Below are 16,271 nucleotides of genomic sequence, written 5' to 3' on the forward strand. Positions count from 1 at the left end.
TACATCTGTGAGAGATTGTTTGAATGTCAGCACACCAGAAACCAGTTTATCAGGTTAAGAAATAGTAAGCTGTAATGCCAGTAAGACAATGCAAGATGTGGACTACTGTGAAATTTGTAGACAACACTAATCTGTAGGGGTGTGTGGAGGAGTATGTATGTATGTATGTATGTGTGTGTATGTGTGTGTACGTGTGTGTACGTGTGTGTACTTTTGTGTCACTTTCCAAGTAACTCATTGTGGTTAAGGCTCCAGCCAACACGGATCTTCACTAATGCAGTTACAGGAACATTAAAACATTTCTGTGTGTGTGTGTGTGTGTGTGTGTGTGTGTGTGTGTGTGTGTGTGTGTGTGTGTGTGTGTGTGTGTGTGTGTGCAAGCGCATGTGCACGTGTGTACTCTAGCCACTTTCCAAGAACCTCATTGTGGTTAAAGCTCCAGCCCTGAGCTCTGTCAATACAAATCTCCACTAATGTAGTTACAGGAGCATTAACACACTTCAATCGAGCGTGCTTGCTGTGCTCACACTGCAAGGTGACCAATAAACATTTCTGACGTGCTATAAATCTAAACGGAATCTTAAGTCAGTTCAGTTGGCTTGGATTACATCTCTGGGCTAAAATCACAGTGCATTAGTTATTTATTTATGTTTTGCTTTTTGATATGTACTTGATATGTATATATGCTTATTGATATGTATGGATATGTATGTACTGTATGCTTTTTAAGATCTATGGATATGTATATATGCTTGTTGAGGAGCTTTCCTCTTAGTATCACGGCAATTGGAGCTGATGCATCTCCAACTCCTCAATGTCCTTGTCATTGTTTTGTGCTGACTGTTTGTGATCAATAAACAATAAGTATAAATAATAGTGCAAAAATGGCAGTGCCTGAATCGCAGTATGTGCCCAGCTTAACAGAGACGTGAATACAGGAAAAGCCCTTACGTCGTTGGTTCTGCCTTGCACCTTCTGCTCCTTGAGTTGCTGTTGGGGGCAGAGAAAGAAACATCAGTCAGTGCCATACTCTCTCCTGTCTACTCAGGTCCAGACAGCTGTTGTTAGTTTACTGTCCACAACTCATGTCTCATATTGCTTCCCGTGCTCTACTGAAAGATCATTATATTGTGTGTGTGTGTGTGTTTTTTTTTTGACACATGACACGAGTCCTCTTAATGCCCTTAATATTAGGTTGTGAATGTTTGTCTATGTGTTAGCTGTTTTGTTTATTTTTATGTCTTGGTGTCACGGGTACGCTGGGGACCACGTATATTTCTTAGTATTCTGTGTCTTTACACAACACCCCAGACAGAGTAGATTTAATCATTTCCTGGGGCCTGTACTACGAAGGGAGCTTAACCTACCCAGATGTAACCCAGGGTTACTTTGTTAAACCGGGGTTGACAAAACCTGGTTATCTTAAGTGGTGTTAATCGGGTACTCTGACGCTGATTATGAAGTTGATTTGTTGAGCCGGGTTAACCTTATTGAGTTTGTGCGCGTTCACATAAAAGGGGCGGGTTGCAGCGCAAATCACCACTTTCAGTGATAACGCGATCACCTTATTTTACGGATGAGGAATGCACAATTATTATGACAAGTTATGAGGGATTAAAACCCACTCTACGACAAAAATCAAATACGTCGGCAGTGAACAAAGCAAGGCAAGGCTGTTGGCAACGTATTGCAGATCGGGTAGCCTAAATGCCTAAAAGTAAAGTTTTATTTCCACATGTTCTTCAAATACGGAGGATTAATAGCTTGCGGAATGTATTTAATGAGTTGAAATAATTAAATTGCCTATTTTGAGTTCATAGAAATGCCTACAGATGCAACACAATTTAGAAGTGGGCATATAGATTACAGTAATAAGGATAATTGAATGTTTAAGTAGCCCCATTGACTGATTTAGTGTATTGTATGCCTAATCCTGTGAACATTTCAGATGCAACACCATTGCAAACGCACATGGCAGCAGGTGAAAATGAAACACAAACACATTATTCAGAATAGTGGTTTATATAGTTATAGCTTGCATTAATATTTCTTAATTATGAAAACATGTAGGCCTAGTTTTATAGCCTTCACTTGGCCTCTGTTTTACAGCTAAAGAAAAGGTGTCTTTGAACACTAGGAGGAAAGGCACCAGAGTGTTTTTACAGTAGAGGAGGAGTTGGCCATCGCCAAATAATAGCGGAAGGCCGATTATGGAGGGGGTTGAGGGAGGCATTCAATTCTGGTGCTGTGGAAATGTGTAGCCTTTATGTGCAGGGTACAGTAGGCTAATATGACATTCAATTCAACAAGTTTGTTAAAATGGTGATTTTTATTTATTAAGCCTACTGTAGGCTAATATATATATATATATATATTTTCTGTCGGTATGGATCATCCGATTTGGTCGTATGGATCATCCAGGTAATGACATGTCTAGGGAGAAATTGTTAGCGGAGGGGTGGTATTTATAAAGGGTGTGGTTAATGGAAACCTCGGGTTAACCAAGAACATAACCTGCTCGGAGCAGGTTTGAGATGCAGCGTAAATTGCCATGGCAGCATACCTCAGTTAAAACCTATCCACCTTTCGTAGTACGGGTTAATCGGGAAGTTACGCCACACGTGATCAAGTTACTCTCGAAGTTACCCAGATAAGCCAGTAACCCCGCTTCGTAGTACAGGCCCCTGATCTCCCTGCAGAGGGTTTTCCCTGGAGAAGTCAGTAATGCTTAGCTCATCAGCCAAATGCATCAGAATAGGACGCTATGCTGGGCTTCTGTTGAGGAGGAAGTGTGGTGTAATCTAATAGTGTACTTTGGCAGTGTGTCAACAGCAACACACAGAAAACAAACACACACACACCCAAAAGTACAAATAACAGAAAAAACGACTCCGAATTCCCATCAGAACCCTCATGCCTTGCTTAATTACGTATCTAAAATATCTATTGTTCAGTTTTCTTTACCAGATGGCGAAATTCGGCCGTCATGCCGTTGGACTCCTCCATGTTCATGACTTTCATGTTGGTGCCCAAGATATTAAATTTGCGACATCTGCAAAAAAACAGGGTCACAAAGGTCATTTGTTGCTATTTGCTATTGCTAATCACTACACATGCTGATGACTGCTCGCTCTCTCTCTCTCTCTCTCTCTCTCTCTCTCTCTCTCTCTCTCTCTCTCTCTCTCTCTCTCTCTCGTAAGGCCTCAAACAGACGGAATGCTATGCTGGTGTGTTAATGCTGCAGAACGCGCGCGTGCGCGCACACACACGCACACACACACACACACACACACACACACACACACACACACACACACACACACACACTGCTAGAGATCAAATGTCTACTGCTGATGGCGCTATTTAAAGATGTACCATGGAATTGCATTGAAAGAATGTGGACATGAGGACTTACCCCTTCCTCTTCTCCGTCACGCTCCTGTGAAGAGATAAAGCCGCATGAGTGAGTGAGTGAGTGAGAGTGTGAGTGAGTGAGTGAGTGAGAGTGTGAGTGAGTGAGAGTGAGTGAGTGAGTGAGAGTGTGAGTGAGTGAGAGAGTGAGTGAGTGAGTGAGTGAGTGAGTGAAGTGTGAGTGAGAGAGAGAGTGAGTGAGTGAGGAGGCACCGTAGAGTATGAGCAGCTCACGCACTCTGCATCGCTCCTCTAAACCTAAAGGGACGTCAACCTCGAACACCTTTCCTTTCGTCAACAAAAAAACTACACAAAAGTCTGCAAACTGTAGCTCCCTTTACATGCAATTTCAATGAATACGATTGCCAAAAACAGTGACGTTTCAATCCTTATGCTCTTCATCAGACTTCATCGGTGTACAGTATGAGCAGGTTTTTCTGCATCGCTTTTCCCTATGGCAACCCAACCTCTATCATCATGACAACTGACCCAAAACAACCCTGCTTATCCTTGAAGAGCTCTGTCCGTCTGCCTGCCATCACAACTAGGCTACTCTACAGAGCTCTGTCCTGAAAAACTCACTTGTCAAAGAAGACCTTCACTTTGACGGTGTGGTTCAACTCCTGGAGTTTGGCCAACAGTCTGGGGAAAACAAACAAACAGACACACACACACACACACACACACACACACACACACAGACGCACGCACACACGTGCACACATGCACGCCGCACACACAGACACATGAAAGACTGGTTTTAAGAAGGCTGGTTTAGCAGATGTATAGATCAGCATTGATGTGCCTACCTGACCTAGACACGCACGCACACACACACACACCTGAAAGGCTTGTTTAACAGATATCAGGTAACAAATAACAGGGATCAGCTCTGGTGCGCCTACCTGAGCTTGACTGTGAACTGCACTCCAGTCTTCAGCACCATGGGCTTCTGCGGGTGCGTGGGCATGCACGGCTGCCTCTCCACTACCATGGAACTGCCAAACACAAACACACACAGTATGTTGTTACTGGCAAATGTCCAAGTCACAGAGAAAAAACACCAATGGACCAACGCAGATACAGAGAGAAAGAGAGAGAGACTTTGACAATTTCATTCACTAAAGTATCACTTGAAATTATTCATTTAAATGAAATGAAATTATTTAATTTAATTTGGTTTACTTGGATTTGATTTGGCTGGCAGAGAGCAAGAGAGGATACAGAAGAGTACTGCATTCCAACTCCACAAGGGATAGATTCAACAAAAGTAAAGTCAAATAACCCTCATCCCACTCTGACCTTCGGTTTGAAAGGGACAAGAGAGAGAACGAGCCCAGTATAGACCCTCCACTGTCTGGACTTGACTGGCAGAACGACTCACTGACAAGGGCAAGGAGCAGACTGACTGACTGACCGGCTGGCTTACTCACTTGACAATGAGTTTCTTGAAGAGATTCATTGTCCTCTCGTCCAGCGAGGTCTTGCTCTGGGTGATGGGGTCAGAGTCGTACGTGCACTTCTGTTCCAGTTCAAGAAGCTTCCTTAGCTGCTGGCGTACCTGAAGGAGACACTCAGCCACCACCGTGAACCTGGACACACACACACACACACACACACACTTTTACAAAGGCTAGCTCTTAGCAACACAAGCCAATTGTCCTGGTATGTTGTTGTTAATGCACAGAGATACGATCATCAAAAGTGACGGGGTAATTTCCAGCACTCGAGCGATTCTTTTCACAACTAGAAATGACGCATGAATCCTTAACTAAACTGGAGCCACAAGGCGCTTTGAAACACCTGTTAACCACACAGGATCTCTCACTGGTCATCTGCTGTGAAATGACTGTAAGGACCATCCTCACTTCAATTTAAACTGCTGTCATTTCAACAGAGCTAAGTTGAAACAGGGAGGCTCTGATTTAGCCTTCATTTACAGGTCATACATTTTAAACACATAAAACATTTTCATATTATCCTAATTAATCATCCACTCAACAGAATTTCCAATTCCATCTAAAGTTTTCACAAACAGGACCAGAGTTGACCATCATGACCCTTCAATGTAAAGCAAGGGCAAAGATCCTTGATTACTAACTTGGGTGCCCGGATAAAGTGCTACATTATGCACATTGTTGTTGTTTTTGACACGGAGGAGAACTCAACTGCCCAAACAAGACCAGTGTTGGATGGAGGAGTTCTCAGTTACCCAAAAAGTTCTGAGTGCTCAGCTACCCAAAGGACCAGAGTTCTGAGTGCTCAGCTACCCAAAGGACCAGAGTTCTATGTGCTCAGCTACCCAAAGAGTTCTGAGTGCTCAGCTACCCAAAGGACCAGAGTTCTAAGTGCTCAGCTATCCAAAGGACCAGAGTTCTGACCTGAGCACACACAAGGGAGAGCTCACCAGCCCAAAAGGGACCAGATTACTCTGACCATATCAGACAAACAGGACAAAGCTTAGCTGTTCAAAATTGTCCGTCATGACGGTTTGAAGGGCAGTAGTGACCTCACCAGTTCTGCAGCTGGTCCAGACACACGTTGGGCGGCCCGCCGATGCTGGCCGTCTGCTGGCGCCGTCGCCAGTCGGGCAGCTCCATGGAGATGAGCTCGTGCTCAATCTGCTCGGCCAAGTTTAGCACACCCGCCATCTGACTCAACACCTCCTACAGGAGAGAGCACACATATGGATTTACCCACATGGAAAGATTAACTACTACTACACACATAATTATGGCTTTATCCACATGGAAAGATTAACAGCTACTAGTACTACACTATGTAGCAGTATCTGTAGCAGCTGTAGAAATCATACTGTAACAGCATTAGTAACTAATTATTTATTTTGTATTAGTATTACTTAATTAATTATTATAGTAGCTAATTTAGATATTCTTACATAACCTTTTTGTGTATTCAAGGTAATTCAACATGACTTCATCAGATAAGGTATTGGTGCTGGAGTAACCGGTCATAGTGTAATGTATATTTCCTGTCTGTTCCCCCGGTTCTTGCTGCACCAGCATAATGAATGGGGAACGTTCACCCTGCAAAGCACTGCTTCGCTAGCTAGCGTGCATTTGTTCATTAAGTTCGTTAAGTAACAGGTGTGTGTGTGTGTGTGTGTGTGTGTGTGTGTGTGTGTGTGTGTGTGTGTGTGTGTGTGTGTGTGTGTGTGTGTGTGTGTGTGTGTGTGTGTGTGCTCACCTTCCTCTTGTTGTTCAGGTTCATGAAGAGGCCGTGGATGTGCAGATTGAGCCGCTTCAGGGCCTCTTTCTGAGGCGCGGTGTTTCCTTCTTCTGTAAAGGTCAGAGGTCAAAGAGAGTTCTGATGACTAATGCACTGTAAGGCAGCACAGCATCGGGAAGCATGACCTCACTATCTGTCTATGCGTTCTGCATGCGTCATGTGGAACTTGTGGAGTCGTGTCCAGGCTTTTTGTCTCTCTTACTAGGTGATGACAGATATATTTCTTCCTTCAGATGTCACAGGTCAGGAAATTGTTTTCAAAGGACACTGTCTGTGGGATGGATCTTGTGATCGATAAGGTGGTGATCACATGGAGTGATGGAATTTAGGCGACTGCTGAGAAGGGGGAAAGTGAGGGGGGGAGTGCGTGTGTCTCTGTTAATCGCCTTTCTCTATTGAGGCAGGACGTTTCTTTCCACTGTACAGAAATAAGTAGTTAACATCACTTACATCACTACGGTCTGAGTGTACTGTCACGCTTCGCTGCTGCTGCTTGGGTACCACCCCACCCCCTACCCCCCCGCCCACCCCCCCAACCCCCAGCGCAGCTGGCTTCGGAGTCTTTCATCCACCAGGCCCCTCTCACCTCGACATGATAAATCCTTCTTCTTGAAATCGTAGTCATCCTGCAGGTCCTCCAGGTTTTTGATGTTCGTTTCTGTCTCCTATGAACAAGTAAATAAGTCCCTTCAGGACGAAGCAAGATCCTAACGCTGTGCGTCGGGGTCCGGCTCGCCCTGTCAGGACTTATTTTCCTGATAATGACCAGCGTTCCATTCATTATACATAGCTTACATAATTCCTCCTTTAGCTCATTACTATAAGATACTATATTATACTATATGATACTATATGAAGACATCCTAAATTGTGTAGATTGAATTACTGCCAAAACATTACTTATTAGTAATAATGACAATGAATTGTCACAAAGAAAAGCTTTTCATTAGTGAAATGTACATACTGTATCATGTCATATCAAATCATATCAATGTGCATATATCTCCTGCTGATAAGGATCTAGTGCCATAAATTTCCAGCCTATAGGATAAGGATGCAGTGGCGTTACGTCATCAGACCACTTATTCTCCCTGAGTTTTCCACTTATCTCGCTTGTTACCCTGAAATAGGGGAACTAAACAGCATTACTTTTTAAACACTTTTAAACTATTGCCCTTTAATAATTTTATGTACTATTACCTTGTGTTTTCTTTTTTATCCTTTACTTTTTTGACTATTGCCCTTCTGTTTGCTTATGTAAAGCACATTGAATAACCTCTGTGTATGAAATGCGGACTTGACTTGACTTGACTTGACTTGACTGGACTTGACTGGACTGGACTGGACTGGACTGGACTGGACTGGACTGGACTGGACTTGACTATGTGTTTAACTGTTTGGCAGTCTGAACGACACTTGCATCACTGTGGGGTTAATGACCTGATTATATAGCATACCTGCACCCGGTTCTTGATGTCCTTGACTTTGTTGTCGAGCTCCTTGTGTTTCTCCAGCACCATGTCAGTCTGTGAACTTGGTTGTGTTTTCTTAAAGACATGAAGGAAAAAACAAATAGATGTTTGCAAAAGTATGCGAATTGGAACAGCCTTAATGTGCATATTAAGATATGGCGCCTCAAAGGCCTACGCAGGCAACAGGCAAAGTGGAATAGAATCTATTGAAGTGAATGGTGCAAAGCACACAGCAAGTGGAACGACAGGGCGACCGTCGCCGCCGCTCGACCCTTTTCTATTTTTCAGGGCGATTTCGATACGTCATAATAGAAAACAGCTGTCTGGCCACTGAATCGATGGGTGATTGCGTCGCCAGCCGTGTGTAGTAAAGCGATTACAGAATTCCACCTTTGTGTTTGACTGTCCAATCGCCTGCCGTGTGCGGTGGGCTTAATGTGCATACTAAGATATGGAGCCTTAATGTGCATACTACATACCTGCCAACTGTTAGCTTTCAAAAAACGGGAGATTGTTTGTGGGGGTTGTATATTTAACATGTTTCATACACTCTTTGCAACACTGCATTTCGGTTGTTGCTTTTACCTTACCGAAACAGATACGCATGCCAGTTATTTATCCACCACATCCAAAACTCCAAAGCTGCTGTCAGATTATATGTTCCGAGGACACAAGTTTCCTATGTGTATCAACAAATTACGGGAGTTTTCAGGGAGAAATAACAAAACGGAGGGCGCCGGGAGATGACCTTGAAATACGGAAGAAACCTGGGAAAAACAGGAGTGTTGGCAGGTATGGCATACTAAGATATGGAGCCTTAATGTCACCCTACAGCTTGCCACACACCAGAGACAAAACAGTTTGTCACCACACACACGGGTGTGCAGCAATGTCATCGATGACCATAATCTTAATTGCCGTTGGGAAAAGGGGTCGGTGTTCGCGTGCGGGCCATAACAGAGAACAGTGGAGGCTCAGAAATGGACTATATGCCACGGAAGCGCTAGTGGTCAGGGCCTGGTGGACTCTATAGACGTGACCGTAAAGAAGGCTGTGACGCACAGTAGGGCTGCAACGATTAAGAGATTAGTTATTGACTATTATCTGATTGTGGCTTCTTAAACTTGAATATTTTCAGCTTTATTTACTCCTCTATGACAGTGAACTAAATATTGTTGGTGCGTGGACAAAACAAGGCATTTGAGGACATATTCTTGGGCTTTGGGAAACAATGCTCGAAATGTTTTTACCATTTTCTCGCATTTTGTCGATCAAACAACTAATCGAGAAAATAGTCGGCAGATTAATCGACTATGAAAATAATCTTTAGTTGCAGTTCTAACGTACGGGGGAAAAGGAAAACGACAGTACAGGGCCGTACCTCTGTTTGCTCTGCATTGATGATGATGTGTCTTTCCTCTTTGAGGCTGCGGCTAATGATCACTGCCATGTTAACAGGATCATCCTCAAAACGAGCCTGGTGGGGGTGAGGGGCGAAATGCACACACACATGCACACACACACACAGATTAACAATTCTGATAATATACTGTAAATAGGTTAGACACTATGAGGACACACACACACACACAGAAACTGTGCAGTGGTCATACCTGTAGATTGCGCTTGATTTTGCGGATGTTGTGTTGAGACAAGAAGTCCTTCTCCAGGGTGAAGCGGTCGTACTGATCATCGAGTTGATGTAAGAGGTCGTGAAAGCGCAGCATCGCACAGGAAGCATTGTCCACATTGGCTGCATAATCCCTTCAGATGTTCACAAGCATAAACATCATTCAGATGTTCACAACATGATATTTTCGATGACTGGTCTAAAATCACCAATCCAAAGATCTAAACTAGCCATGAAATCAAGGGATTGGTTGTACTACAGAACAGCAAGGCCAGAAAAACATGTTCTGGCTTATATAACTATTGTACCTTTTGAGTACACAGGTTAGGATAGGGAAGCACATGTGTATACCCAAATAACCCAATAGAAAACATTTGCACTATCCGAATGATAAATAGATTATCTTAAGTGAGGCTATACAGTGCAGGTAAGGCAGACATGTCATCAGTACATACTGTATATCCCGGATTTATCATGTCACCCATAGAACAATAAAATAATTCTGTAATTTTGTAAAAAAAAAAAAAAGAAGGAGCATTAACAAGTAACCCAGAGAAAAGTAGGAAAAGTAGAAGAACCCAGAGTCAGTTAACCATATAAAATAATTTAAGCAGGTGATGTGTGAGAGAACATCTCTGTGTTGCTCACCAGTCGTGGCTCTCGATCCAGGTGCTCAGGTATTGCCGCACTGCCATTGGAAAGGTGTCATCGTACAGCTGGTCCACCTGCTCCAGGTATTTGGGGTCGAGTTGCTGCAACCTTAGCCACTGGGCCATCTCTGCAACTAGTCTGGTCTACCACTTCCACTGAACTGGAAAGCAATGACCACCATTGAGTCTGCATCATTGGAGCTCTCAACTGACAAACACTACAGATGTTTAAACACACTGGGTAAGTGCATGACAGTGTTAACAGGTATATCAGTTGCTACAACATGCACACCTGCGCGCGCACACACACACACACACACACACACACACACAGGGTAAATCTCTCTCTCTGTCTGTCATCAAATACTGAGTCTTTTACCTTTTTGCATGATCATATGCTGGTTTGAGATCACAAAAGCACACACTCAGGAAAATATGAATCAACACTAGCAAACTGCTAGACATCGATCATCTGTCTCTGTCTCTCTTTCTCTCTCTAAATAGAAAGATCTTAATATCTTCAGGACAAAGAAGGTCTAAGTATGTGACTATTTGAAGTATATAGTAGGTATTTTTGACTCTGGGTAGATCCATATCTGGGGTGTGGAATAGGCTGATATTGTAAAATTGTAAAAACAACATCCTAATAATGGTAGCCTGCCAAGACCAACAACCCGGACATCAAAGATTTCTGAGAGGCTCCAAACAACCTTGCTCGTTATCTCATTGCCAAGTTCTCCTACAAAAGCAGCTAACCAACAACATACTTAAAATCTATTCTATCCCATAGTGCGAGTACTGTACTTGCAGGAGGAAGTAAAACATTTGGAAATAGGAAATGGAGGAAATAGAAACATTGTTTTGTCCTCGCGTGTACGTGTTTATGTGTTCTACTTCGAGGGAAGGGGGTCGTTTACGCCCACTCTTGAACCTCCCGTGTTATGACTTGTACTGTATCTTACTGAAATGTTAATGTTTGTCGTTCCACAACCTCTACAGACTAACAAATAGCCTAAAATAAAATGCATGCGTTTCCAACAGATAAATGTAATATTTTAAGCTAGATATCAGTGCAACGAATATGCTGTTAGTTGACTAGTTGTATTAGTAGTAAAGTTAACGATCACGATAAAATTGTGATATGCGCGTGGTGAACATGGATAGCCACTAACGTTAACGTTACCTTTAAATAACATTATGCAATACATGTCAAAGACATTGTTTGTTAACGCCGTCGTCACGCCTTTTAGTGTCATGTTTACTTGTGAAATATATACATTTCCTAATTAAAATCACATCAACCTTGAGTGATTGCTTAGTCTCTACGTTTTCTCTGAGTGGGCCTAGTTTTGGACAGTATCATGGTGGTGCTGCTTACATGCGATTGTTTGTTAGCAGTATGTATGTAGCAACAACTTCCTGTTCACAATGAAGAATTTTGCTCAGAAAATGTAAACAAAATCGTTTCACTCACCTTGTTTATCAGTTAGATAAACGATGGACGGTCTCCGTATATTGCTTTATCGCTCAGGCTATACTTCTCAGAAAGCAAATATGCTCTCCATTGCCAGAGTGATCAATCAGTAGACATTTCCTATTCGACCCAAGGGTAGGCTATTGTCACTACAGAAGAAAGCGTCTTGTCCGCAGTAGGCTACTGCCATGACGTGTTGATGACAAGAGCATGGGCCAATCAAGAACCATTTGTTGTAGAGGGTGGGCTTTGAATTCATGACGAACGTCACATGTTCGTTTACAAGAAACTGAAACTAGGATAGCTTTTCAACTGAGCGGACTTGCTGGAAATGACAAAACGTCCTGGGGCCTGTACTACGAAGCGGGGTTACTGGCTTATCTGGTTAACTTCGAGAGTAGGCTAACTTGATCACGTGTGGCGTAACTTCCCGATTAACCCGTACTACGAAAGGTGGATCGGTTTTAACCGAGGTATGCTGCCATGGCAATTTACGCTGCATCTCAAACCTGCTCCGACCAGGTTATGTTCTTGGTTAACCCGAGGTTTCTGTTAACCACACACTTTATAAGTAGGCCTACCACCCCTCCACAAACAATTTCTCCCGAGACATGTCGGCGTATCTGGATGATCCATACGACATTGGAGCGCAAATCGTGAGGCACTCTCTTCGCAGGGCGAGGGGTTTTAGAGACCGCCAGAAAAAAAAATATATATATATATATATATATATTAGCCTACAGTAGGCTTAATAAATAAAAATCACCATTTTAACAAACTTGTTGAATTGAATGTCATATTAGCCTACTGTACCCTGCACATAAAGGCTACACATTTCCACAGCACCAGAATCCGACCGAATGCCTCCCTCAACCCCCTCCATAATCGGCCTTCCACTATTATTTGCGATGGCCAACTCCTCTGCTGTAAAACACTCTGGTGCCTTTCCTCCTAGTGTTCGAAGACACCTGTTGTTAGCTGTAAAACAGAGGCCAAGTGAAGGCTAAAAACTAGGCCTACATGTTTTCATAATTAAGAAATATTAATGCAATCTATAACTATATAAACCTACTATTCTGAATAATGTTTTTGTGTATCATTTTCACCTGCTGCCATGTGCGTTTGGCAATGGTGTTGCATCTGAAATGTTCACAGGATTAGGCACACTAAATTAGTCAATGGGGGCTACTTAAACATTCAATTATCCTTATTACTGTAATCTAGCCTATATGCCCACTTCTGAATTGGGTTGCATCTGTAGGCCTTTCTATGAACTCAAAATAGGCTATTTAATTATTTCAACTCATTTCAGACATTCCGCAAGCTACTAATCCTCCGTAACACATATTTGAAGAACATGTACAAGTAAAACTGTACTTTTAGGCATTTAGGCTACCCGATCTGCAATACGTTGCCAACAGCCTTGCTTTGCTCACTGCCGACGTATTTGATTTTTGTCGTAGAGTGGGTTTTAATTCCTCATAACTTGTCATAATAATTGTGCATTCCTCATCCATAAAATAAGGTGATCGCGTCATCATTGAAAGTGGTGACTTGCGCTGCAACCCGCCCCTTTTATGTGAACGCGCACAAACTCCAATTAGGTTAACCCCGGCTCAACAAATCAACTTCATAATCAGCGTCGTAGTACCGATTAACACCACTTAAGATAACCAGGTTTTGTCAACCCTGGTTTAACAAAGTAACCCTGGGTTACATCTGGGTAGGTTAAGCTCCCTTCGTAGTACAGGCCCCTGATCAGAGTGGTAGATAATTAGACAGTCTAGTTTGCTTGTTCTGGTGTTTGGTTTATTGTTTTACCTAATTTAATTTAGGCTAAGTATTAATTATTATGACCCTGAAATTGTGAATTTACATGTTTTGAAACGTGTTGCTTGTATCAAATTCAAAATGAAATAGTCAAATTTGTCATTGTCAACATTTGATATGTTTTCTGTGTCCTTTTTGCAGCTAAATATGAGTTTATTTGCAGATTATTACATTTTGTTTTTATTTGCATTTTACACAACGTCCCAACTTTTTCTGATTGGGGGTTGTATTGTGCACATGCTGAATATCTGGCTACAGCAGAGTAACATGTTTAGAACTAACCTTTTAACCTCTTTGTATTGACTTCTCATCACTGTAGTGATACAATTTGACATTTCGATAGGCTTACTGTATTCAATTGATCTGTTAGTTTATTTTGGCTAGCCTGGGTGGGTCTGATCTTGAGATGGCGTCCTGAGGAAGCCACCAGAGCGACAAAAGGTGGAAATCTATATCCACTAGATGTCAGCATTGTCCCAGTCTCGGATACTCTGCAGGTTGCGATTATTATCAATACTTTAGTGCAGGGCGATATAGCAAAAAAGGTGTTTAGAACATTTCATATAGATTTTTGCAAATTATGTTTCTTCACTTCTTCAGACCCTATAGTTTGCAAAACTACCTGTTTCCAATTGTTTCCCGGACTGCACAGGTCCAAAATCCAAGATGGCGGATATATCACCAAAAATTGCAAATAATCGCCTTTTTAAACATTTTAAATGGATATACGTTAGGTATTATCATTATATACATAAATTTTCTAATAAAATTGAATGACTTAGGTAATAAATATGACCATGGGTGACATGAGATGTCATGATTATCAACCAGTGATGGGTGTAACCACCATTATGCTATTTATTGGCATACCCGGAAAAACACATTGACTGATTTAAAAGTTTCCTTCACATAACCTAATAATCATTTGAATTAAAGTAATGTTCTGCACTCACCCCAATAGATTAGAGTAGATTAGATTCAACTTTATTGTCATTGCAGAATACAAGTATGAAGACAACGAAATGTGGTTTGCGTCTGACCAGAAGTGCAAAAAAGGAGAAAAGTGCAATGTGATATACAAAGTATAGACAGGAGGTGCATAGACAGGTCAAGAAATATAGTGCAGTGTAGACAGTAGTATACAGTTGATTTATATAAAGTAGAGAGGTTTAGAGTAATATAAATATGTGCAGTGTATTGGCAGTTACCTTATAAGAGCAGAATAAATATGGCTATGTAATGTGAACAATGTATGAACAACATACATGGGGGGGGGGGTCTGCCTCCTTGTTGTCCCTGTCAAGGTTGCCATGGTCGTGGACACCTCAACAGGCACAGGCAAGGAGGCATTGGACAGGAGTGGTGGGGGGGGGCTTAGTTGGTTGGTTGTCACTGGGATGGAGAGCTAGACTTCAGCTGCAGGAAAGAAGCTTCCTCTGAACCTGGTGTGCGCCTTATGCAAGCATCGCTGTTCTGAATGGCCTCAATGGAGGCCAAATGTGTGTGTCAGCTCCTTAAAACATGGTTTTCAAACAGCTAAAGCCCTTCGGTGGAACATGTTTAAAACTCTAAAACCCAACCAGGGAGTGGAAAAACTCGGGAAAGGGAAATCCCATCCCTATGATTGCCCTACCATCGCCTATTGCTGTCCCCATGCTCGGATTTCTGCCCGCGCAGCCTAGCGACCCACTATTTGCCCGATGACAACTCCTAATTCCTATGGACAATTCATCCCCTACACTGGACTATTTGAACTTAACACTAAATAGGATTCATGCATTATCATACTGGTTATGTAACCATCCAACCACTTTGTAACATATACCTCAGGTGGCTCTAAATACCATGTTCTATTCTCTGTATATAGATCTTACTGTCCTGTAACTGACCCCAGGCAGATGGGTCAGGCCCTTGAGTCGTGGATCTGCTTGAGGTTTCATCCTATATGTTTCTCCCATTCTTGGGAGTTTTCGCTCGCCCCTGTTACTCATGGGCTCTGTCTGAATGTTTAACACTGTGTAAAGCGCCTTGAGACATGTGTAATGTTTTAATGCTCTATAACTGAAATTAAATTGAAATGCTGAGAGCACACAGGCAAGCAAATGTTTGGGCACAAGATACAGTGCCTGCTCCAAAGATTCTTGACTCACTATCACTGGGATGGAGACAAATTGTTGATGGGCAATAGGCTCCTGTTCTGTCAAAACTTCCACCAGCACCAGAGGCTGTTGTGGAACTTGTGAAGTGTTGTTGTCTTGCCAGCCAATGCAGTATAAGGTGTTCATGCAAGAGTAACAACTTACCATTCACGCAACTTTGCAGGTGTGAAGGCTCTGAGGAGATGTAGGCCTACACCAATATTAAAAAGACAGTGACAGTGGTGAGGATAAATACTTGAGTGACAATGACAATGTTTTGTTGAACTCTTCAATAATGAAACAAGATGCAGATTTTTCTCTCTTTTTTTCATTTTTTCTCCAAATTTTTTGGCAAATGATGCAATACATATTTTGAAAATAGTCTGTATCTCACTTGTCTACCTTATTAGGTGTATA

At 42.3% G+C, this 16,271-nt stretch overlaps 1 protein-coding gene across 1 annotated transcript in view; it reads right to left on the reverse strand.

The window, feature by feature from the left end:
* stat1a (signal transducer and activator of transcription 1a) overlaps positions 1-12,077 on the reverse strand; it is a 27,609-nt gene extending 15,532 nt beyond the window's left edge. Inside the window, exons 1-14 of the mRNA XM_048234420.1 lie at positions 11,887-12,077; positions 10,411-10,573; positions 9,746-9,896; positions 9,514-9,609; positions 8,118-8,207; positions 7,247-7,325; positions 6,619-6,710; positions 5,926-6,077; positions 4,845-5,003; positions 4,317-4,409; positions 3,994-4,053; positions 3,416-3,439; positions 2,965-3,052; positions 952-990 (exon numbers count right to left, since the gene is read on the reverse strand). Of these exons, the coding sequence (XP_048090377.1) occupies positions 952-990; positions 2,965-3,052; positions 3,416-3,439; positions 3,994-4,053; positions 4,317-4,409; positions 4,845-5,003; positions 5,926-6,077; positions 6,619-6,710; positions 7,247-7,325; positions 8,118-8,207; positions 9,514-9,609; positions 9,746-9,896; positions 10,411-10,538 (1,251 nt within the window). The 5' untranslated portion in view covers positions 10,539-10,573; positions 11,887-12,077. The remainder of the gene's footprint in view (positions 1-951; positions 991-2,964; positions 3,053-3,415; positions 3,440-3,993; positions 4,054-4,316; positions 4,410-4,844; positions 5,004-5,925; positions 6,078-6,618; positions 6,711-7,246; positions 7,326-8,117; positions 8,208-9,513; positions 9,610-9,745; positions 9,897-10,410; positions 10,574-11,886) is intronic.
* Positions 12,078-16,271: the final 4,194 nt, after the last annotated feature.

Source organism: Alosa alosa, chromosome 23, assembly GCF_017589495.1.
Source record: "Alosa alosa isolate M-15738 ecotype Scorff River chromosome 23, AALO_Geno_1.1, whole genome shotgun sequence".
Classification (NCBI taxonomy): Eukaryota; Metazoa; Chordata; class Actinopteri; order Clupeiformes; family Clupeidae; genus Alosa; species Alosa alosa.